The 21,796-nt window shown below is 47.8% G+C and overlaps 1 protein-coding gene across 2 annotated transcripts in view; it reads left to right on the top strand.

Annotated features, from left to right (window-relative positions):
* The window catches only part of HKDC1 (hexokinase domain containing 1), a 39,756-nt gene extending 19,431 nt beyond the window's left edge, over nt 1–20,325 (top strand). For both annotated transcript variants that reach the window (XM_005876815.2, XM_014548179.1), the window contains exons 8-18: nt 2,513–2,668; nt 4,004–4,237; nt 5,067–5,371; nt 7,196–7,341; nt 7,430–7,549; nt 8,179–8,274; nt 8,466–8,565; nt 10,075–10,258; nt 12,544–12,699; nt 14,934–15,167; nt 19,464–20,325. In XM_005876815.2, coding sequence (XP_005876877.1) covers nt 2,513–2,668; nt 4,004–4,237; nt 5,067–5,371; nt 7,196–7,341; nt 7,430–7,549; nt 8,179–8,274; nt 8,466–8,565; nt 10,075–10,258; nt 12,544–12,699; nt 14,934–15,167; nt 19,464–19,611 — 1,879 coding nt within the window. In that variant the 3' untranslated portion in view covers nt 19,612–20,325. The remainder of the gene's footprint in view (nt 1–2,512; nt 2,669–4,003; nt 4,238–5,066; nt 5,372–7,195; nt 7,342–7,429; nt 7,550–8,178; nt 8,275–8,465; nt 8,566–10,074; nt 10,259–12,543; nt 12,700–14,933; nt 15,168–19,463) is intronic.
* Nucleotides 20,326–21,796: the final 1,471 nt, after the last annotated feature.

The following is a 21,796-nucleotide window of genomic DNA, read 5'->3' on the forward strand; positions in this document are numbered from 1 at the left end:
TGCTGGAGTCTGGGCATCAGCATCGGCACCAGGAAACACCCAGTCCCTCGGGGACACTTGATGCCTGGGAGGCTTTCAGTTGTGACTAGTTACCCGTCCCAGTGAGTGTGTGAGGCCAGGTCTGTATTTCAGTTTCGCGGGGCAGATGAGGAAAGTGACGCCAAGGATGTGCAGTGGTTTGCCTCGGTCATAACCCTCCGCCTCACTCGGTCCGCGTGCATGGAGCATGTGTGTGCGAGGCAGGGGCGACCCCGATGGCTCCGGTCTTGCCCTCTGGGTGCATTTGGTGAGTGGCCACCAACGGACCAGTGCAGCCCGAGGAAGCAGGATCAGCCTAGTGCCTCGCTGTGTTTCCGGGGCTCCCGACATGCTGCTGCCTCGGGGGCCTGGCCCACAGCACCTGGTGACTCCTCCCAGCCTCGGGCTCCTGGCCCTTTCTCAGACCGCACCCCACACCTCCTGCCGTGGAGGTCCCGGGGCTGCCTCAGGCTGTCTACACGCTGCTCCCTGAAGGCAGGCTGCACACGCGACTTCTCCTTCCTGCCGGCACGTACACATTATTGCAACTCATTAAGTGTTGAATGGAAAAAAACTAAACTTAAAAAAAAATAATTTCAGACTTATAGAAAAGTTGTGAATATCATATGAAATTCCCCTTCATTCAGATTTCCTAAGTAGTAACATTCTCTGTATGTTTGTGTGTATATGTCTCTATACATATAAAATACACACGTCTGTGTGAAATTATTTTTCTGAACCTTTGAGACTAAGTTGCATACATAACATCCCTTCACTCCTCAATAAGTCAGAGTGTATTGCCTGAAAACAAGTACCTTCTCTTACATAAGCTAAGTATAATGATCAAAATTAGGGCATCAATACGTAATAAGTTCAATATCTAATTTACAGACCTGATTCAAAATTCACCAGCTGGCCCACTAATGTCCTTTATCAAAAAGAAACAAGTGGTTCTGGCCCAGGCTCCAACCCAGGATCGCACACTGCGTTTTCTGCCAGGTCTCGTTAGCCTCCTTTCATCTTGAACACTTCTGTGGGATCTCTGTTTTTCACGATCTTGACGCATACAAAGCCGTTTATTTTACAGAATGTCCCTCAGTTTGGGTTTGTCTGATGTTTCCTTGTGATTAGGTTCTGGTGATGGGTTTTTGGCAGGAACTTCCCACATGACATGTATATCTGGAGGCGCGTGTTTGCTCAGTTACCGGTGATGCTACCTGAACCACCTGGTTAAGGGGAAATGCAACAGTTTCTCCACCATATGTTTACTATGATTCCCTCTGGAATGAGTGTCTGGTGAAGAGATATTTGGGATTATGGAAACATCCTGTTTCTCATGAAACCTTCATTTTCTAGCTTCAGCATCCATGGATGAATTCCAATGCATCATTTCCTCTGTTCATGCATTGTTATTTCACCGTGAGAAAGAGCTTTCTTATCCCCTCCATTGATCTAGTCAGACCAATTTGGACACGTAGAATTGTTTTATTTCATAGGTTATAATTTCTTCCTATCATTATTTATTTTGATGTTCAAATTTTTCACACTTGGCCAGTGGAATCCCCTTCAAGCTGGTCCCTACATCCTTTGACATGTTCCCATCACCTTTTTTCTCCTGGCCCAGAAGAAGATGGTGTCTTTTCCCAGCCCCGGCCCTGGGATCAAACCATTTTTCCAAGAAGCCTGGTGAAAAGTACCTCCTAGAAAATATTTAAACACAGAACTCCACACCTGGAAAGTAAATTCCTGCTTTGGATGCACCTGCTCCCCAGCACACACCCCTTTCCCTGGAGATGCGGAGCAGTCCTGGCCCAAGGACTTGACCATCCTCGCCCTCTCCCTTTCACTTAAAATAATTTCCATTCCCTCAAAGCCAACCTGGATTCCTGTTGCCTTCTGCTTCTGCAATGTTCTAAATTTTTTAAAATAATGAAATAGATTAGGAAACAGGATGTCCTTGATTTCCTATCTTATTACATTTGGAGAATAAACATTCTAGTTAATAGTTTACCTGGGAAATGATTAGTAATTGCTCGATGGATGCGGACTCAGGTGTGGGCAGCCTGGTGGGATAGTTCACCCACATTCTTGTGGCACCTCTCTGAGCTAGCTATCCAAGGCCAGTCACAGACACAGCATCTTTCTCTCGGGGACAGAAGCATGGTGTGGGAGCTGGAAGCGTCTGAATTTGGCTTTGTCACGCCATGATTGGGAAAGTGTGGGTCTCTAAAGTTGAGATTCTAATGCCCAATATGAGAATGACACCGCCATGGCCAGAGGTGATTGGGATCAAGTGCTTTGTGAGCAGGAAAGAATCTTAGGTCTCCTTTAGTCTAGTCCCCCCTACAGGTGAGGAGAGGGCACCCCAAGCTGGGACGGGGACCGAGGCCTCCTCACCTGGGAGCAGCCCCTCCACTGCTCAGGCTCCGGCTTTGGGAAAGGATGTTACATAACCAGAGGCGCTCCTGGCACTGATCTGCTCACCAAATTGTAGGTTTGAGAAGATGATCAGCGGCCTGTACCTCGGCGAACTTGTCAGGCTCATCTTGGTGAAGATGACCAAGGCAGGACTCCTGTTTGGCGGCAAGAAGTCCTCCAGTCTCCACACTAAGGGCAAGATTGAAACACGGCACGTGGCTGCCATGGAGAAGTAAGCTCTGGAGGGTCCCTCCCATCTGGACACAGAGGCTTCGTGCAGGGTGGGTGGCCAGGGTGCTGTCTTCTCATGAGAGGGGTACAGCAGAAGGGAAGGGACCAGGTCTTCTTCCTCATCAGGGTGATTTGTTTTTATTTTTTTAAAATATATTTTTATTGATTTCAGAGAGGAAGGGAGAGGGAGAGAGAGTTAGAAACACTGATGATGAGAGAGAATCATTCATTGGCTGCCTCCTGCACGCCCCCTACTGGGGATCGAGCCTGCAACCCAGGCATGTGTCCTTGACTGAAATCGAACCCGGGATCCTTCAGTCTGCAGGCTGACGCTCTATCCATTGAGCCAAACCAGCTAGGGCCTCACCAGGATGATTTTAGACCTGATTACAGCTGAGGAGGGTTAGCAGTGCCTGTCGTGACTCAGCTGTGGCTTCTTGTGGGTTTCATCAGCCTGGGATTCAGCCGACGGAGGTCTACCCTCCTCATGTTTTGTTGCCTTCTGCTTCCCCTAACGCTGTGATTTTTAAAATGTTTAGGGTCACAGACCCCTTTGAGGATCAGATTCAAGTTCTGCGCCCTTTCTTCCCAGAAGGCACATTTGCACACAATTTTACTTATGATATCAGGGCATCCTTAGACCCATTAAAGCCCACGCATGGAATCCAAGTTACGAACTCCTGCCATAGCAAGAGCCTTCTCTACCTGGTCCTGCTGGGGGCTGGCTTTGGCTTTGGGGCTCTGAGGCCTCACACACAGGTCCCTGCAGTGGGGCACGGCCCCAGCCAACTTATGGTCCGGTTCCTCCAGCGGAGAAACCCTGGCATTGCCCTGAGCTTTGTAATCAGTTTAGATTCTGAGCTCAGCAAAATGGCGTGTGACTCCCAGTGTCTGTATTTGTGCAGAGCTTGGCAGGGCCTGAGTTTCGGTGAAAGGCAGTATAGCACACGGTATAGTACAAGGTGGGTAAAAGGGTAGACTCTAATCTAACTGCCTGAGTTCAAATCCCGAGCCGTGCACTTACTAGCTGTGTGACTGTGGACAAGTTACTAGCCCTCTCTGTGCCTCAGGTCCCTTCTTCTGAGCAATCGGGTAATGACAGAATTCCCCCAGGAGTGTTGTGAGCGTTGAGTTAATACCTGTCAAACAAATCCTTAGACAAGTGCTGGCGCATAGTGAGTGCTCAACAAGTGGTGGCTCCTATGATCCCTCCTGATGTTGTTGTTATTAGATTACTATGTGCCAGCCTGTTTCTATTCACGGTCCTGAGAGGTGAGAAAGCTGGTTCTCTCCATGGAGGGAAAAGGGCGGTCCTCTCATTCCTGTCCCCGGCCAGGTATAAAGAAGGCCTTGCCAACACACGAGAGATCCTCACGAACCTGGGCCTGGAGCCTTCGGAGGCCGACTGCATCGCGGTCCAGCATGTCTGCACCATCGTCTCCTTCCGCTCGGCCAATCTCTGTGCGGCGGCCCTGGCGGCCATCCTGACTCGCCTCCGGGAGAACAAGAAGCTGGTGCGGCTCCGGACCACGGTGGGCGTGGACGGCACCGTCTACAAGATACACCCCCAGTGAGTGCTGCTGCGGCCACACCCCGCGCATGAGCCTCCCCTGGAGCAGGGTCCCAGGGTGCTCCAACTGTGCTGCTTCCCTGGAACCAGCCGTCTCCCATTGGTTCTGAGAATTCAGGGGAAAGGCTGAATTCAGAGGCTGCATTTGGCTAGATGGCTGGGTTGCTTGGGTCGGGGGCGGGGGCAGGGGACGGGGGTCACTCTTAAAAGAAATACGCTGCTAAAGCCAATTGCCTGACTAGCAAGGCCAGCCATTTCTGTGTTTAGCCATCTGGCCACCTTTCTATCTATCTATTCATCTATCTGTCCGTTACTATTGAATACCTACTGTGTGGGAAGACTGGAAAAATACACCCAATTATACATGGGGGAATCAGATGACAGAGATTGCCAAGTTCATGTGAAGGATTCTGGTAGGAAACACGTGGACATGAGAATTTCCCAGAAGGAGGGAGTGCACACGCCTCTCTGGCTAACAGAGGTGGTACTGGGAGTCAGGCGGGTACCCCCGGAAGGAGCTGGGAAAGCACTTCCCCTTTGGGCAGCGATGATGTTTGGCCAACATGTTATGCATGGACATGCCCTACCAGTTGAAATATTGGTGGTAAAATAGCTACTTCCTCGAGCCTCCCAAGTGTCCTGTCCACTGCCCCAGCTGCCCGGTCCCTCCCCGCCATCCCTCCCTGCCCCCGCACCACCTGCGACTAAAGGGGTGAGCCCTGGCCCAGCAGGGCTCCCAGGACCCGGCGCATGCTGCCCTGCGCCTGTTCCATTGGCCGGGCCGGGCCTGTATGACTGCTCTGTATTTTGCCATCACCCCTGCCTTCAGATACCCCAAACGCCTGCACAAGGTGGTGAGGAGACTGGTCCCGAACTGTGACGTCCGCTTCTTCCTGTCGGAGAGTGGCAGCACCAAGGGCGCAGCCATGGTGACGGCGGTGGCCGCCCGCGTGCAGGCCCAGCGGAAGCTGGTGGACCAGGTGCTGGCTCTGTTCCGGCTGACCCGGGAGCAGCTCGTGGGCGTGCGGGACAAGATGCGGGCTGAGCTCGAGTATGGGCTGAAGAGGGACACCCACCTGCTGGCCACCGTCAAGATGCTGCCCTCCTACGTCTGCGGGATGCCGGATGGCACAGGTGGGCCGTGCACAGCTCTCTTTCCCGAGGGGCCACCCAGAACTCCCACGAGCTCCTTCAATCCGGTTAGGTGTTTTATTTGAAGAGCTTTGGGTTCATGTCTGTAACGGCGGGCGGGGGCCAGGGTCGAAGGTCAGTACTTCTTCTGCATCTATTTGCCGGTTGACCCACGGCCTTGCTCTGTGCACGCTGGTGGAGAGATCGCCTCCCGCAGGGGGCGCGTGCGTCTGTGTAGCTGAGAACATGGCGTGTACCCCATGTTGTTGGCAAACAGAAGACCCAGATGCTGTCCCCGGGAGCTGCCATCTGGACACTTGGAGTCGGCTGGCTGGCCTTCCCGCGGCTTCTCTGCCTCTCCTCCCTCTTGAGGCGTGGCTCTCTTGCTCTCCCCTCAGCACTCTCTGCCCCTGACTTTTCCAAGCCCTGATCCTCCTCCTGGTCCTTGGTGCTCGGCTGAGAGGGACCACTCCACAGCGGAGTCAGTCCTTTAGAGAAGTTACTTCACCTCTTTGAACCTCATGAACAGCATCCAGAAATAATGACCTTGGTCGGATGCTTTCTAGCTTGTAGTTTGCTTTTGAACATTTCATTTCATCCTCACAACCACTTCGTATGTTACATAAATGGAAAGTGATTCCCATCTTATGGATGCCAAAACAGACTCAGAGAGCTTAGATGACATACTCACGGTCACACAGCTGTACGTTGGAACTCTCAACAGCAAAGATCTTTTCCAGGGCCAACGTTCTTGGAGTCTACATGGGGGAAAAACTGAGAGCAGTAGAGATACTGTTCAATTATTCATTCCTTCATCCCGTTCATCCTCCTGCCTTCATCCCTCAAAATTTTATTAAGCACCTACTATGTGTCAGGCTCTGTTCTAGTCTTGGTGATAGAGCAGTGAAGAAAGCACAGTCCCTACCCTGGTGGAGCTTATGTTCTGTTGGATTGGCAGACAATAAACAAGCGCCATATGATGCCATGTAATGACAGGTGCTGTGAAGACAAATAGAGCAGGGTGAGGGATAAGAGAGCTGGCTGGGAGTGATGTCTTTGGCAAATTCAAGGAACAGCAAAATGACCAGTGTGGCTGCGGTAGGGTGAGACAGAGAGCAAGGCAAAAGGCTTTCCAGAACAGTCTGTGATGCTCTGCGATGCTGGAGAAGTGAGAGGCAGTGGGTGGTATTGAAGGTTGAACTTGATTTGATTTCTTTTTGTTGTTAATTCCCACCCGATGATATTTTTCCATTGATTTTTAGAGAGAGTGGAAGGGAGGGGGAGAGACAGAGAGAGCGAGAGAAACATCGATGTGAGAGAGACACATCTATTGGTTGCTTCCTGCATGTGCCCTGACCCGGCCAGGGATCCAGCCTGCAACCGAGGTACATGCCCTTGACTGGAATCAAACACGGGACCCTTCAGTCCACAGGCCGATGCTCTATCCACTGAGCCAAACCGGCCAGGTGGGGGTGAGGGAAGCCAGGGAAGGGGAGCGCAGGAATGGGAAGAATCATTCTATCACATGATGAGCAGTTCCTCCAGGCCACACAGATGGACGGAGCCACCTTCTGGAGGCCATTGCACTCAGGGCAGCCTGGCCTGACTCACCCTCAGAGGCTCCTTGAGCTTAAGTACCGTGTGTGGCCTTTACCAGGTGCAGGAAAAGCAGGCTGGCCTCACAGCTCCGGGTGCCTGCGGGTGCTCTGGATCTGTGCCCGGGGCAGGCTCCGAGGCTGCTCCTTTCCTCATCTCCATCCCCCCACGCCTCCCTGAGCCCCTGCTCCGTGCTGCTGGTGGAGCCGAGCCCCACTTTCTCCACCACAGAGAGAGGAAATTTCCTTGCCCTGGATCTGGGGGGAACCAACTTCCGCGTCCTCCTGGTGAAGATCAGAAGCGGCCGGAGGTCAGTGCGAATGTACAACAAGATCTTCGCCATCCCTCTGGAGATCATGCAGGGCACCGGCGAGGAGGTAAACGTCAGGCTGCGGGTCTGTGCGCCAAGGGGCCAGCCTCCCCCCGTCACTGCCCTCCTGGGTGACTGCCACTCTCTCCCTGCAGCTGTTCGACCACATCGTGCAGTGCATCTCCGACTTCTTGGACTACATGGGCCTCAAGGGAGTCCCGCTGCCTTTGGGCTTCACATTCTCATTTCCCTGCAGGCAGACAGGCATCGATAAGGTAAGCGGCCCCGCCAGACTCCCAGCCAGCCCCGTGGGGTGGGCTGCCCTCCTCCACGAGGGGGATCCCAAGGTACCTCTGAGTCACTGTTCATTTTATTTAGGGGCCTTAGGACAGGGCAGCTGGGGGGAGGGGCCGCGGGCGGTTGGGGCCGCAGTGTATGTCAAAGCAACCGGTTGTTTAGGCATTGCGGTCGCTTGGCTTTTGTATACATATAGATAACATTTCCTATATTGATGTACAAGGTGATAGACCCATTTTTTGGAATGATAGGATGCCTCTAGTGTTTTACTGTGGAACAATGCTTTAATAAACAGTCTGTGGCTTTATCATTAATCACATCTTAATCTGTCCTTGGCTAGATTAGAAGTGATCCAGGCCTTTGCTCTGTGCAGTCATGGCCTGGGAACATGAGTTGGTCACTGATGAATATGAATTACTGCAATTATTCCACTCAGAAGTAGACCCTGTCTGCGCATCATGCTTTGTAATGCCTCTGGGCCCAGTGTTAGGGCTGCATAGATGGAAGCAATCAAAAGCACACACACTGGACTACCTATTAGATGTTGAGGTCATGCAGTGGCCCCAGAAAACTACTGCTCAAGTGAATTTCTCCTCCTTTCTTTCAGGGGATACTCATTGAGTGGACCAAAGGCTTTAAGGCTACTGACTGTGAAGGGGAAGACATGGTGGATATGCTCAGGGAAGCCATCAAGAGGAGAAACGTACGATATGGTGTTGAGGCTCATGCCTGACCTAGTCCCTTCCCCCAAACCCCTTTGGCCTACCATCCTACGTCCAGCCCTGTGACTCTGACCTCACTCGCACACACCCCACCCCTACTCTGGGTCGATATGCCCCTCCTAGTCCAGTTGGCTTGCACATTCCACCTACAGTAGAGCTGCTTCCTTTGCAGGAGTTTGACCTGGACATAGTTGCAGTTGTGAATGACACAGTGGGGACCATGATGACCTGTGGCTATGAAGATCCTAATTGTGAGATTGGCCTGATTGCGGGTAAGTGGTCAGGCATGTCCCATTGGCCTACTCCCTTCTGATTCTTTCGAGGATCATTTTTAACATAGTGAGGCGGGGGAGATTGTTCCATTATACAGAGCCTCTGGAGCTGGCTTTGTCCAAGGCAGAGATGAAGTTAAGGCTGGGATTCTAGAATTCCTAAGTGTTTACTTAGTATCTTTCTTCATTAAGGGTAGTAAGTCAAAGTTGTCCTTTCTGTTGAAGAAGAATGATATATAAAAAGGGGACTTTCAGATTAGGGCCTTGGAGCAGAGTATCCTGGGAGGAAGGAGACCTCAGTTGAATCTTGTTGGCCCAAAGCTGGCTCCAATGTTCTCTGACCTTTTATAGCTGTCTGGGTTCACTGGATGGGGAAGATTTGGAAAGAAACCTAGGGGAGGAGAAGTCTGACGGTGATTAAGGACTAGGGTGGGATGGCTCCAGCGGGGTGAGGGAAAGGGTGGGAGTTGAACAGGTAGAGATGGGGATGAAGGGCATTCCAACTGAGAGGCACAGGTTAAGTAATGGCAATCTGTGAAAGTTGTTCCAGTTGGTTGTCTGGGGTTCCTGGAGGTGAGGAGTAGGTGGAACAAGCAGATGGGGATATAGTGAGATGTCTTCAATGCCAGATAAGGGGTTTGATATCACTCCAACTCTCACCCGCTTTGTGACCTTGGGCAGGTTACTATTCTGTCTGGACTTGAATTTCCTCATCTATGGGAGAGGCTGGGCTATATCTAGGTGAGCAAAGAGGTGACACTTGCTTAATTACATATAATAGTTGCCTGGACTGTTGTGTTGAGAATAGTTCTTAGGCCAGGTCATGGGCCAAGGAGAAGAGGGTGGCGTATAGATGCTAAACATTAGAAAATTCCTCATGGTCCCTTCCAGCTCTGACTGCTAGCTCTATGACTACTTGGAGGCTCACTTTTTGTGCCTATAGCTTAACAAGGATGATGATGGAGGTGATGCTGCTGCTGCTATCACCATTGATTGAATACTTACTATGTGGAGGAAAATTACAAACATCATCTTATTTTTTTAAAAATATATTTTTTATTGATTTCAGAGAAGAAGGGAGGAGAGAGAGATAGAAACATCAATGATGAGCATCATTGATTGGCTGCCTCCTGCACACCCCCTACTGGGGATTGCACCCGCAAATGGGGCATGTGCCCTGACTTGGAATCAAACTGTGACCTCCTAGCTCATAAGTCGATGCTCAACCATTGAGCCACACCAGCCGAAGCTCATCTCATTTTTTTAAAAAAAACAAACAAATCTATGAGGCAGCCATTGTTTCCTTTTCACAGATGAAAAAATTGGGTCTCTGAAAGATGAGATACTTGTCTAAGGTCACTCAGCAATGGTATAAAGCTGCAATTCAGATTTTGACTCCAATCCAGTTGTCTGACTCCAAGCTTAAAGTCCTGTCTACTGTGCTCCGCTGCCTCTTTAAGATCTGGTGGTGTCTTTTGAAGACTAAAGTCTCTTCCTGATTCCTTCTAGGAACGGGCAGCAATATGTGCTACATGGAGGAGATGAGGAACATAGAGGTGGTGGAAGGGGACGAAGGGAAGATGTGCATTAACACAGAGTGGGGAGGGTTTGGAGATAACGGCTGCATAGATGACATCCGGACCCAGTATGACAAGGAGGTGGATGAGGGGTCCCTGAATCCCGGCAAACAAAGGTGAGAAGGCAGATGTGTACATGTGTGCGGGTTGTGCATATACCACTTTACCTGATCTTGGCGGGGGGTGGGGGTTGGGGAGGGTGTGTGTGCCATTTTCTTATTATATTACAACTACTATTACATGTTAGTGTGCTGTCTTATTTGAACAAAAGCACAATATTATGACAAATTTTCAATAAGTAGAACAAAGGGTTGCCTTTTTCTAACTGTAGGACATCATAAAGGGGGTGGCTAGTGGAGGCAGAGGCTGTCTGTGGGCCAGGTGTCACAGAGCAGGGGCCTGGTGACTCTGGGACCCTCTCAGGATGGGCCTCTGAGAGGTCCAATTCAGCATTTTAAGAGCTGGCTGCCAGGTTGCTGACCTCTGTTGTTCTGGGTGAGGAAGTGGCCACAGGAAGGATGGGAGTCCCGGTTCTCAACATGATGTCATATCCCAACATGGGTCACAGTCACCTGTGAGGTGTATTCCAACTACTGACCCTACTGAAAACAGTGGATGGTTCTTTAAAAAAAAGTAGAGTCCATTTTTGCTTGCATCCTCATATACCAGCGGTTCTCAACCTGTGGGTCGCGACCCCTTTGGCGGTCGAACGACCCTTTCACAGGGGTCACCTAAGACCATCCTTCATATCAGATATTTACATTACGATTCATAACAGTAGCAGCATTACAGGTATGAAGTAGCAACGAAAATAATTTTATGGTTTGGGGTCACCACAACATGAGGAACTGTATTTAAAGGGCCAGAAGGTTGAGAACCACTGTCATATACCTTCTTGAGAAGGAGAGAAAGGAGTAGCTAGGGATAGAGCTATCATGCTAGGAATTGATCGTTAACCTGGGCTTGTCCATTAGAACAGGAGCTGGCAAACTTTTTCTATGATGTACCAGAGAGTAAATGCTTTACTATCAGGTCACAACTAAACTCAGTGTCTTAGTATATAAAGTAAGATGGAAATGCAGATTTGTTGTGATGGGTGATAGCCACGTGAAGAAGCTGAGCAGATAGGAAGTATAATGGGATGACTGGGCCACAAATGCCTTAGTAACTGTTGAACTGAGAGCACGACATAGAAGAGGCCCCGTGGTCCCTCATCTTCCTTGGCACTTGCTCCAAAAAAGAAAAAATCTGATCAATGTATTTATCTCTGAACCCCACATTGGGGCATCCAGCTATCATGGCTCTTCTTAAGGGGCGAGGCCTTCTGACTTAGTTCTGTGTCTGAATCCACTGGAGGCTTACATTTTTGGAATGAGGACTTAAGGGGGCAGCACTTTTGAATTTGCTGCCATAATCTGTCTGTTTCATCTTGGGCTCACGTTAGGGCAGTGATGGTGAACCTATGACACGCGTGTCAGAGGTGACACACGAACTCATTTTTTTGGTTGATTTTTCTTTGTTAAATGGCATTTAAATACATAAAGTAAATATCAAAAATATAAGTCTTTGTTTTACTATGGTTGCAAATATCAAAAAATTTCTATATGTGACACGGCACCAGAGTTAAGTTAGGGTTTTTCAAAATGCTGACACGCTGAGCTCAAAAGGTTCGCCATCACTGCGTTAGGGCCTGATCAGCGAGGAGAACACACAAGTCTCGGCCACTCTCCGCTTCCCATTCGGCCCTGCAGGCAGGGGCAGCCCAGCCTGCGTCACGGTGGCTGGTGACGGTCACACACACCCGTGCAGACACCTGTGCAGTGCCTGCTGGTTACAAGGCGTGTCTCCTCTTGCTCCTTCCCTCGTGCTGCTCACAGCCTGGCAGAAAGGGGACAGGGTGGTGACAGCTTTTGAGGACCCTGGTGTGTGTGGACAGTGTAAATGTATTACCTGGTGGAGCGGAGTCTCTAGTGGGACAGATTCCTTCAACTAGAAAGGAGCATCTCCAGTAGAACAGATGTGTCATGCAAACCGAGGGGCGTTGGCTTTGGGAACAGGAGAGGGACCAGCTCTTGCTCAGCACCTGCTGTGCACCGAGGCTTGCCTCCCGACAGCCTGTGCGGTCAGTGTTTTGGTCCCTGTTTTATAGATGATGGCTCAGTGCTTGCTCAGGTGCCCCTGGTATGTGGCAGAGCTGGGACCTGCTTCCCGTGGCTCCAAAGCCTGGCTCTCCCACATCACTGCATTTCCCTTGGCCGCGGCTCACTCCGAAACACTCCAAACCAGGCAGCTGGCAGCGGCCAGTGGTCTGCCTTCCACACCCGACCCATGTCCTTCCGGGAACCATTCATCAGCGCTGGTTTTCCTGCTCTCACCCACCTTATCCTTCTTCCCCGAACAGATACGAGAAAATGACCAGCGGGATGTACCTGGGGGAGATTGTGCGGCAGATCCTGATTGACCTGACCAAGCAGGGTCTCCTCTTCCGGGGGCAGATTTCAGAGCGTCTCCGCACCAGGGGCATCTTTGAAACCAAGTTCCTGTCCCAGATTGAAAGGTGACGTGCGGTCAAGTTCACTGCTCAGTGTCAGAGCCCTAACTTGGATGTGCTGCTGTCATGCTGGGGGTAGGCGGGTTTGAGATTTAAGAATAGAAACAGCAAGGCCAGATGAGGAGGGGTTGCCCCCTCTCTCCAGCTGCTTCAGGACCACAGCCCCAGGGCGTGCTCACAGCTGAGGGGCCAGCAGCCTGCCTGGGCTCTGGGTTCCTAAACTGTTACCCAGGAGTTAGCTGAGGCCAGAAAATGATCCTCCTTTGTTCCTAAAAAGAAAATATATCCCTAGTATGAAAGCAAAGTCATTTAAAAAAATCACCCACATGCTCACCACTAAATACAGCGGTTTTTATTTTTGCATATTATATTCCCTTTCAAGTTCTTGAATGTTTGCAAGCATATTTTCTTTTTTTTAATGGATTTTTAGAGAGAGAGGAAGGGAGAAGGATAGAGAGATAGAAACATCGATGAGAAACATCATCGGTCCACTGCCTCCTGCTTGCCCCCCACTGGGGATCGAGCCCACAACCCAGGCATGTGCCCTGACCAGGAATCGAACCAGTGACCTCTTGGTTCTTGGGTCGATGCTCAACCGCGGAGCCACGCTAGCTGGGCTGGACACACTTTTTTAAAAGGTAGTTCCAGTTCCCACTGCCACCAGCTATGCACACATGGCAGTTTCATTGCTTCTCCTACCAGCCCTGCATGTGATCAGAGGCTCTGTGTTTGGAATTTCTCTCAATTTGACTTCCTTCATTTAATTCTCCTGGTCTTTTTTTTTTTTTTTAATATATTTTATTGATTTTTTTACAGAGAGGAAGGGAAAGGGATAGAGAGTTAGAAACATCGATGAGAGCGAAACATCGATCAGCTGCCTCCTGCACACTCCCCACTGGGGATGTGCCTGCAACCAAGGTACATGCCCTTGACTGGAATCGAACCTGGGGCCCTTCAGTCCGCAGGCCGATGCTCTATCCACTGAGCTAAAGGTTAGGGCAAATTCTCCTGGTCTTTATGGCCAGGTGCCAGCAAGCCAGAAATCATCCTGGGGGAAAAAGAAAACTCTTTATAAATGAAAGCAGTGCATTTAATGAGGGAAATGCGATGGGCTGCTGCAGAGGAGTTCTGTTTAAGGAGAGGGTGGTAGAATCTGCAGCACCGGCAGCAATTTTGTGTTTTTGAAGTGATGACCAGCAAACATTCAGCTTTCTTTTTTGGGGGGCGGAGGGGTCTGGTCTTCAACTCATCCAATCTGAAAGTGCAAGTTGAAAGTCACTGCCTTTGGTGACCAGAGGGTCCTCTTTTGTGGGGGAAACAGTTGCTTCCTTGTGTGCAGGAGATAAACAGATGGACTGATCTTTGCCTTGCTTTTTTGAACACAAGGAAAGTTGCTCCGGACAAAGCAAGTTGTCAGGACCTATATGCCTCCAGAAGTATTTGCTTCTGCCACACAAAACGTGTCTGCTTTGGATGCTTTCACTTCTGCAGGCATTTTAAAAAGCACCTTTATGGGTTGAAATAAAATCATACCATCGAGTGCCAGTGGGAGTATAGCAGTTGCTGTGCTGACTGTGGACCATTTCGACACGTGTGGAATGGGTGGGACAGTGACCCCAGGGGAAGCGTCCTGGGTTACAGCCTCAGAGCCCGAGCTTCTGCTTCCTCTCCCCACTCCCCTCCTTTGTGCTGGGTGACCTCTGGCAGGCAGCTCCTCTCTGGACCCAGGTTCCTTCTTTATAAGATAAATAGTTGCTCTGCTGCTTAACCCCAAGGATGGCTCTGAGGATAGAGTAAGGGAACATACATGAAAGAACTAGGTAAACTATGAAGGGCTAGATCATGGAAGAAATTTTATACATGCTAATGAAACCCCACTTTTTTCCTTCCTATCTAAATATTGCTTATTCATAAGCAAAAGGAAGAAAATAAGAATTACTGGCAATCCTTCCAGCATCTGAATAGATTTCCTTCTGTTCTTTGTGTGTGTGTGAAGGACAAACATCATTTAAAAACAAAAACCAAGATCATATGGCAGCTAGTATTTTATAATTTATGTTTTCACTTAATACATCATAAACATTTTTCATAGCATTAGATATTCTCACGTGAACTCAATTTTAAGGTCTACAAAGGATTCTACTGTCTGGCTACACCCCCCCTTCCCTGTCGAATCTGCTCTATGGTCATAGAGGTTGTTTCTCAGTTGTTCTCTCTTGATAACACTCTTCTTTCTGCAGCGACCGGCTGGCCCTCCTCCAGGTGAGGAGGATCCTGCAGCAGCTCGGCTTGGACAGCACGTGTGAGGACAGCATCGTGGTGAAGGAGGTGTGTGGAGCTGTGTCCCGTCGGGCGGCCCAGCTCTGTGGCGCAGGCATGGCCGCCATCGTGGAGAAGAGGAGGCAAGACCAGGGGCTGGAGCACCTGAAGATCACTGTGGGCGTGGACGGCACCCTGTACAAGCTGCACCCTCAGTGAGTGCCTGAGAAGGACGGGGTGGGAGGGCGCTGAGGTCAAGAGTAGACCTGGTTGAATCTGACAGGCAAGGTTGAGCCCTGTGGTATGGTGTGGGAGGATTTGCCATCTCCTCTGAACCCCAGCTTCCTCATCTGTAAAAGGCGGGCAGTAATCATCTCTACCTCCTAGAGCTACATGAAGATTACATGGGTTATACAGGTAAAGTGCTCAGGAAATACTGGCCTCACAGGGGAGTCATTGAACTGAGTATTTTATATAACATAGAGCATTGTCTGGTATGAGCTGGTTATAATTTTCTTAGCTCAGAATAAGTGGGCAGAAGGATTAAGAGCCCTGTCAGGCAATATGAGTTTGAATCCAGTTTCTTACTCCCTGTAAAATGAGGACAAAAATCAGATCTGCCTCATGGATTTTCTGTGAGGATCAAGTTAAGCAGTGGCTGTAGCAGGAATGGCTCGTCACAAAACTTCCAGTGATGAAAGTTATAATTTCCATTTCATGTCGTGTTTTACATTTTGTTTTGGTGAAGAGGAAAAGTATTAACAAGCTTACACAGGTTTTCAGTCATGCTGAAGTGTATGCATGAACTTATTGTAATCCTTGACCCTCAGCCCTTTCTATGATGCTAATTGTTCAGAATAACTGACTGGTATCGTCTCTTGGTTTTCCCTTTGGGTCACATATTTTTGTTGAGGTTCCTCCAAGCCTCTCCCTTGAACCAAGACTTGACCAAGGAACAAACCACATGATCATTTCAGTAGGTACAGACAAAGCATTTGGTAAAATTTAACACTTTTCAGGATAAAATTACTCAATAAACTAGGAATAAGGGAGCTTCCTCAACCTGGTATAAAAGCATCTGGGAAAAGTCCACCGCTGGCATCATACTTACTGGTGAGAGAAAGACTGGATGTTCTTCCCTTAAGATCAGGAACAAGACAAGGATGCACTCTTGCCACTGCTGTTCAGCACTGTACCTTCTAATGCTGCCTCAGGTGGCTGTGTGATTTTTGTCTCTCAGTCGAATCTTGATTCAAGGAGAGGTTTGTAAGAGTCAGTTCCACACTTCTGCACTGCTGGTGGGAATGCAGACTGGTGCAGCCACTATGGAAGACAGTATGGAGTTTCCTCAAAAAACTGGAAATGGAACTCCCATTTGACCCTGTGATCCCACTTCTAGGAATATATCCCAAGAAACCAGAAACACCAATCAGAAAGGATATGTGCACCCATATGTTCATAGCAGCACAATTCACCATAGCTAAGATCTGGAAACAGCCTAAGTGCCTATCAGTAGATGAATGGATTAGAAAACTGTGGTACATCTACACAATGGAATATTATGCTGCTGTAAAAAAGAAGGAACTCTTACCATTTGCAACAGCATGGATGGAACTGGAGAGCATTATGCTAAGTGAAACAAGCCAGTCAATGAAGGAAAAATACCACATGATCTCACTCATTCATGGATAATAAAGACCATTACAAACTTTTGAACAATAATAGATACAGAGGCAGAGCTGCCTCAAACTGATTGTCAAACTGCAGTGGGAAGGCCAGGGAGGGTTGGGGGTCAGGAGGGAGGGGAGTAAAAGATCAACCGAAGGACTTGTATGCATGCATATAAGCATAACTAATGGACATAAGACACTGGGGGTTAAGGGAGGGCAGGGGATTGTCAAGGGTGGGGGGGAAAAAAAGGACACATATGTAATACCCTTTGTAATACTTTTAGCAGAAAAAAACCAAACAAACAACAACAAAAAAAAAAGAGTCAGTTCCAAAACACGTGGCCTCAAGGGGAAAATCAGGGGTAAGTCTAGCCAGGGCAGTGAGGCAAGAAAAAGCAGTAAAAGGCATCCGACCTCACACCGTGTACAAACATTAACTCAAAATGGATCAAAGACCTGAATTAAGATCTGAAACTATAAAACTCCTAGAAGAAAACATAGGTGAACAAACAAAAAAAAAGAGTCAGTTCCAAAACACGTGGCCTCAAGGGGAAAATCAGGGGTAAGTCTAGCCAGGGCAGTGAGGCAAGAAAAAGCAGTAAAAGGCATCCGACCTCACACCGTGTACAAACATTAACTCAAAATGGATCAAAGACCTGAATTAAGATCTGAAACTATAAAACTCCTAGAAGAAAACATAGGTGTAAATCTCTGTGACCTTGGATTAGGCAATTGTTTTTAAATATGACATCAAAAGAATAGGCAACAAAAGAAAGTGTAGGTAAATTGGACTCCATAAAATTAAAATATTTTATATGCCATAGGAAGTGAAAAGAAAGAATGGAAGAAAATATTTGCAAATCATGTATCTGATGAGGGACTCATCTCTGGTATATATAAAGAACACTTAATGCAACTCAACAATAAAGATAAGTAACAAGTGAACAAAGGATTTAAATAGACATCTCTCCAAGAAGATCTACAATGGCTGATAAACATTCAGAAAGGTGCCGAATATCGTTAGTCACCAGGAAAATGCAAGTCAAAACCATGAACTACCATTTCACATGCACTTAGGATGGCCACAATTAAAAAGAGTGGCAGTAACAAGTGTTGATCAGGATGTGACAAAATTGGAGCCCTAATGCCTGGCTGGTGGAAAACAGTTTGGCAATTCCTAAAAAGGATCAACATGGAGTTACCATGTGACCCAGCAATTTCATTGCTAGGTGTACTCAAGAGAATTGAAAACGTGTTCACACGCAAACTTGTTAGTGATGTTCATAGCAGCATTATTCATACTAGCCAAAAGGGGAAACAGCCCAAGTGCCCATCAACTTCTGGGTGGGTAAACAAAATGTAGGATAGCCATACAATGAACTATTACTCATAAAAAGGAATGAAGTACTGACACGTGCTACAACTTTGATGAATCTTGAAAAACATCATGTTAAATGAAAGAAGCCAGACACAAAAGGCCACATATAACAGATTCCATTATATTAATGTTCAGAATAGGCAAATATATAAAGATAGAAAGATTAGTGATTGCTGGGGTTAGTGTGAATCAAGAGCAACTGTTATTGGGTATGGGTTTCCTTTTTAGGATGACAGAAATGTTCTGGGATTAGCCAGGGGTGGGCAAACTTTTTGACTCGAGGGCCACAATGGGTTCTTAAACTGGACCGGAGGGCCGGAACAAAAGCATGGATGGAGTGTTTGTGTGAACTAATATAAATTCAAAGTAAACATCATTACATAAAAGGGTACGGTCTTTTTTTTTTTTAGTTTTATTCATTTCAAACGGGCCGGATCCGGCCCGCGGGCCGTAGTTTGCCCACAGCTGGATTAGACAGTGGTGATAGTTGCGCAACTTTGGGAATACACTAAAAACCACTGAATAATTGTATATTTAAAAAAAGAAAAAGAAAGAAAGACTTGATTAAGCAGTGATTGCCAAGCCATTTCCTCCTATCTCCTGGGAAGTTTGGGACTGATTACCCTTACTGTGCCTCTGATAAAATTCCCTTCTCCTCCCACGTAACCAGCAAAGCCCCAAGGAGCTTCAGTGGTTGGCCAGAGTCGCCCACTGGCTGTGTGGTAGAGTTGGGCTCAGATCCTTCGCTGGCAGGCTGGCCCTCAGAGATGACTGCCACCTGTGCCATTACAGTAACCCGCATCCCAGGCCTTTGGCAGACACACTTTGATCCCACAGACTGGCCTGGTAACTGACTCCCAGGATGTAAATTCAAATGGATTTAATATCTCAAATGATAGAGAGGCCAAGTATTGTGATTAAGACTGTGAGCTTTGGGGGAAAATTAATGGGAGGAGAGATGGGTGAATGGATGGATCAAACAGGGAAAGATTTTAACTTTGTTAAGACGAGGCAGAAGGTATAGAGGTACTCACTGAACTATGCTTTCAACATTTGAAAAATTTGCCGAAACATTTGAAAATAAAAATTGGGGGAAATTTTGAACCAAAAAAGGTGGGGTTTGGAAAAACACTGGCCTGGTCCAAATCTTAATAAATGGACTAGTTTGTACAAATTTGGACAAGTTTCTTATTTAAGTAGTGAAGATAGTAATAATTATTTTCAAACTACTATTGGTTACACTTTGATGTTCTGTATGTGAAACACCTTCCTAGACTATTCTCTGGCATCAGCAGTTGCTCAGTAAAAGGTAATATTAAAACAGCTATCTAAAGAACCGTGTAAGCTGTTCTGGATCCTTAAGAAGCAAGCTAGAAGCAACAAACTAGATGGAAATAATTTATAAATATGATGATTCCCTATGTAAGTGCTGATGATGTTTTTTTTTCTTCTCTTTTTCATAGCTTTTCTTGGATATTGCAGGAAACGGTGAAAGAACTAGCCCCTAAATGTGATGTGACGTTCATGCTGTCAGAAGATGGGAGTGGGAAGGGAGCAGCTCTGATCACTGCTGTGGCCAAGAGGCTGCAGCAGGCACAGAAGGAGAACTAGGAAGGCCTCATGGGGACGCCCAATGCGCCTTGGATGCTGACAAGCCTTTCCTCTGGCCAATGACTTGATCAGGGACCAACAGGCAAGCTTCTGGCTGTCTTCGCCTTCGGGATGGCTGAAAGAGAACCCCAGTTTCTCGGGCATTCTTAGCATTTTGTTACTGGTTTTCAAGGGGAGTACATGAAAGCTCTATTTGGCATATTTGGGTCCAAGATGGGCCAACTTGTAAACTCAAAGCATGTGGCTGGAGAGATCCCCTTTCAGCAAAATTTTCAGTTGAGGCCTGGCCTGTCAGTTCTCTATGGCTTTGGGTCTTGTGGCTGCTGGATTTAACAGCAAATACATGATCTGCCATGTGGCCTGGCTGGCTGAGCTCCCACTGGCATGCTTCGGCCATCGCTGTAGTAGGCTGAGCCCTCTACTTGATCTCATCTAACTTGTCATGTTGACTCCAAAGACTTTAGAGTTCAGGCCCAGGATGAAGGAGGATTGATTGCCAGGGAGCCTGTAGGAACCTTTTTTATGCTCCCAGGGAGTAATGTCAGCACCGTGTAGGATTTTTCTCAATCCCATGTGTCATTGGGAAGGGTGTCATTTGCGGGACCTGTTTTTCATTTTACATGTGGTTTGTGTTGCTATTGTTAATACTTGTTTTAAGGACTATTGGGTATATGAAATCCAGTAAATTAATAAAAAATATTTATTTCCCAAGAATCTTTGCACGAGGTGTTAATATTTCATCTGGGAGGCTTACTTGGTAACTTCATGCTCTGCTGGTGGAATAAGGGGCACAGGGTCACAAGTTGCTGAAAGCATCTCTCTAGTCTAAACTTCTTACCAACAGGGGGAAATATATGGCAAATCTGCTGCAATATCTCTAACAGATTATCCACATTTCATTTGAAGGAATACTTCCAGCGACTTTATCTCAGGATCGCACAGTCGAATGAGAGAGAGGTCCCCCTGGGGAGAGAGAGGCCCGCTGGGGCTGCGACACATGAGGGAGATGAGGTTCTCTGGGAAATTTTTTTTTCATACATTCAGTCAACATTTATGGCGATACTGCTGTGGGTGGGTGCTACATTAATCCAAATGGACTTTGTTGTATTTTAAGATTATATCTCTCTGGAGACAGTCTGTATGGGTTTATTAAATTTATCTTTTTGTATTTTAAGGTTAGATCTCTCTGGGGAAATGTGTTACCTGATCATATTTTGTCTTAGTGAACCCCAAACCCTGTTGTCCTTGGTATCTTCTTGTTATCTTCCTCCAGCTCTCCCATTCCATGGTAAGACGCGCCCAGCTCCCAGTTCTGCTGGGGGTCTCTCCTTCGCCATCTGCTTAGACCGATGACCTGGCCCAGGGTCAGGTAGCTGCACCACCATGTCTCTCACAGCCTGGTCCCTCAGGCTGTTTGGCAAAATGAGGAGGTCGCCCAGCCTTGGTCTCTTACAAGAAAAAGAAACCCCGAGGTATCCAGGCAACCTTGTGCATTCTGACTAATTGATGGCATCACAGAATCCTTGAACCGTAATGGAACCGGAACCGCAGCGAGGGCAGACATCGGCTTGCTGCCTTTGAACAGGCAGCCCCTGAAACATCTGGGGCAATGGAGGACTAACTTCCCAAAGTTTGCTAGGCAAGACCACAACCACACAAGGTAAATGATCCCCATGGGAACCCCAGACTTTTCCTCTTGGGAAGAGCATGTTTCTAGTCCTGTGGTTACTTTCTCCCTGGATTCTTTGGCTAGAAAGAGCAGATGAACATAGATTTAAGAACTACATTTTCCCAATGACACTGACTCCGCAGAAAGAGTGACCTCATTCCCATTTGTCTGTCTTCAGAAATCTTGTGTTCTCTTCTTCCCATTAGCTGAACGGGTGCTCCATGAGAATAAAGACTTGGGTCTCATTTTTTCTGTTGTCCCCAGAGCCAACCACAGTGGCTGGTATTGAGTAGCTATTGGACAGTTCTCTAAATGAATAAATGATTGATTGAATGAATGAATTATTGCTCGCCTTTGAATTCTCCATTCTTTTGCCTCACCCAATGGGACTTGAGCCTTACACACAGTAGATACTCTATAAATGATGGTTCAGTGAGTGCCAATTCCTGTTCTAGGTACTAAGGACTCAAAGAAATATAAGACACCATTCCTGCTTTGTAAGAACTCAAAGCTAAC

Source organism: Myotis brandtii, unplaced genomic scaffold (assembly GCF_000412655.1).
Source record: "Myotis brandtii unplaced genomic scaffold, ASM41265v1 scaffold499, whole genome shotgun sequence".
Taxonomy (NCBI): domain Eukaryota; kingdom Metazoa; phylum Chordata; class Mammalia; order Chiroptera; family Vespertilionidae; genus Myotis; species Myotis brandtii.